The sequence below is a fragment of the Nicotiana tomentosiformis genome, chromosome 4 (genome assembly GCF_000390325.3).
Source record: "Nicotiana tomentosiformis chromosome 4, ASM39032v3, whole genome shotgun sequence".
NCBI classification, from domain to species: Eukaryota; Viridiplantae; Streptophyta; class Magnoliopsida; order Solanales; family Solanaceae; genus Nicotiana; species Nicotiana tomentosiformis.
Window position 1 is genome coordinate 76,620,274 of NC_090815.1, and position 1,929 is coordinate 76,622,202.

A 1,929-nucleotide genomic window follows, 5' to 3' on the forward strand; every position below is an offset into this window, starting at 1 on the left:
AGCAACTGCTTCAACTAATTTAGTAAAATAATCAGCCATAATCAAAAGAAATTTTACATGTCCGGGTCCCTGAGGTAAAGGTCTAACTATATCCATCCCCAATTTCATAAACGACATTAGATACAACTGAATTCAAAAGTTTTGTCCTCTAGTGTACTAACTGAGCATAAGTACAAAAGTTTTAGCATCTTGCTCCATTCAGGACTAATTATAACCGGCTCTCATTAACTTGAGCACCAATGAATCTGCACTGGAATGACTGCCACAACCTCCTTCATGAACTTCCTTCATTATATAATCAGCTTCCGCTAGTCCTATGTATTGAGCCAATGGACCTTGAAAAGATCTCCGATATAATTGTCCATCAACAAGATAATACCGGGCAGCTTTTGTTCTGAGTGCCTGGGATGCTTTAGAATCCTCAGTCAATTTGTCATGCCTTAAATATTCAATAAATTCATATCTCCAATCCCAAATTATATTTTTTGAATTAACTTTATAATAACCATCCACATCTAGAACTGGATGCAATAATTGTACAACTGAACCGGAATCAGTGCCCTTCAACTCTGTTGAAGACCCCGAATTAGCTAGTGCATCAGCCTCTATGTTCTCCTCTCTTGGAATATGGATCATTGACCACTCCTTGAACCGGGAAAGTAAAACTTGGACTTTGTTTAAGTACTGCTGCATTCGTTCTTATTTAGCGTCAAAAACTCCATATATCTTCTTGACTACTAGTTGGGAATCACACTTTACTTCAATCACCTCGGAGGTTAGTCTCCAAGCTAATTCGAGTACTATAGCCCCATAATCGTCTTCTTTGTTAGTTAAATGAACAATTCGAATGACATACCTTAGGATTTCTCCTGAAGGAGTAATTAATACTATACCAAGATTGTACCCTTTCACGTTAGATGCGCCATCCGTAAACAGGGTCCAGACTCTGGACACAATCCCCGATACCAAAATTGCTTCTTTTGCAGTCAAAGGTATCATCCTCAGACTAAAGTTAGCCAAAACTTGTGAAGTGATTGCAGTCTGTGGTTTATATTCAATATTAAATTCACTAATTTCAACTGTCCATTTAGCCAATCGACTTGATAATTCAGGTTTATGAAGGACGTTCTGCATTGGGAAAAGTCATCACAACGGCTATGGGATGATATTGAAAGTAAGGTCTAAGCATTCCCCACTTGACAATATTTTACTAACATGATAAATAGGATATCACATACCTTCATTTTTCTGGACCAGAGCTGCACTTATAGGCTACTTCTGACACCGCCAAATATACTCCTCCCTCCATTTCAATTTAGATAATGTAGTTTGACTTGACATAAAGTTTAAGAAAAAAGAAGAAGACTTTTGAAACATGTGGTTCTAAAAGCTTAAGGGGCAAAAACTTTGTGGGGCCATAATATTTGTGTGTCTATAAAATTTTCTCATTAAGGGTAAAGTGGGTAAAATAAAAGGTTTAAAGTTAAATTATTTCTAAATATAGAAATATGTCATATTTTTGGAACGAACTAATAAGGAAAGTGTGTCATTTAAATTGAAATTAAGGGAGTAACAATTGCTCTCCATCCTTCGGTTTAGACATCAGAGGTGGGCTGGATAAGTATTTCTTTAAATCCTTCAACGCTTGTTGGTATTCCGATGTCCACGAGAATTCATTCTTCTTTTTTAATAATGAAAAAGAACCGGTGACACTTTTCTGAGGATCTAGATATAAATCTACTAAGGGTTGTCAATCTTCCGATCAATCCTTGCACCTCTTTTACGCTATTCAGTTGATCAGGAATATCTTCTATGGATTTGATCTTGTCTGAATTTACTTCAATTCCTCGTTGTGAAACCAAGAAATTGAGAAATTTTCCGGACCCAAGCACATTTCTCCGAGTTAAGCTGCATATTATACTTCCTTAA

At 36.4% G+C, this 1,929-nt stretch overlaps 1 protein-coding gene across 1 annotated transcript; it reads right to left on the reverse strand.

Annotated features, from left to right (window-relative positions):
- Window positions 1–204: 204 nt before the first annotated feature.
- On the reverse strand, window positions 205–693 carry LOC138909977 (uncharacterized). Its single transcript, XM_070201194.1, has one exon. The coding sequence runs from the start codon at window positions 691–693 to the stop codon at window positions 205–207; it is 489 nt and encodes a 162-aa protein (XP_070057295.1).
- Window positions 694–1,929: the final 1,236 nt, after the last annotated feature.

Excerpts from the sequence above, each read along its gene's own strand:
- LOC138909977 (XM_070201194.1), bottom strand. The coding sequence starts at position 693 with ATGCAGCAGTACTTAAACAAAGTCCAAGTTTTACTTTCCCGGTTCAAG.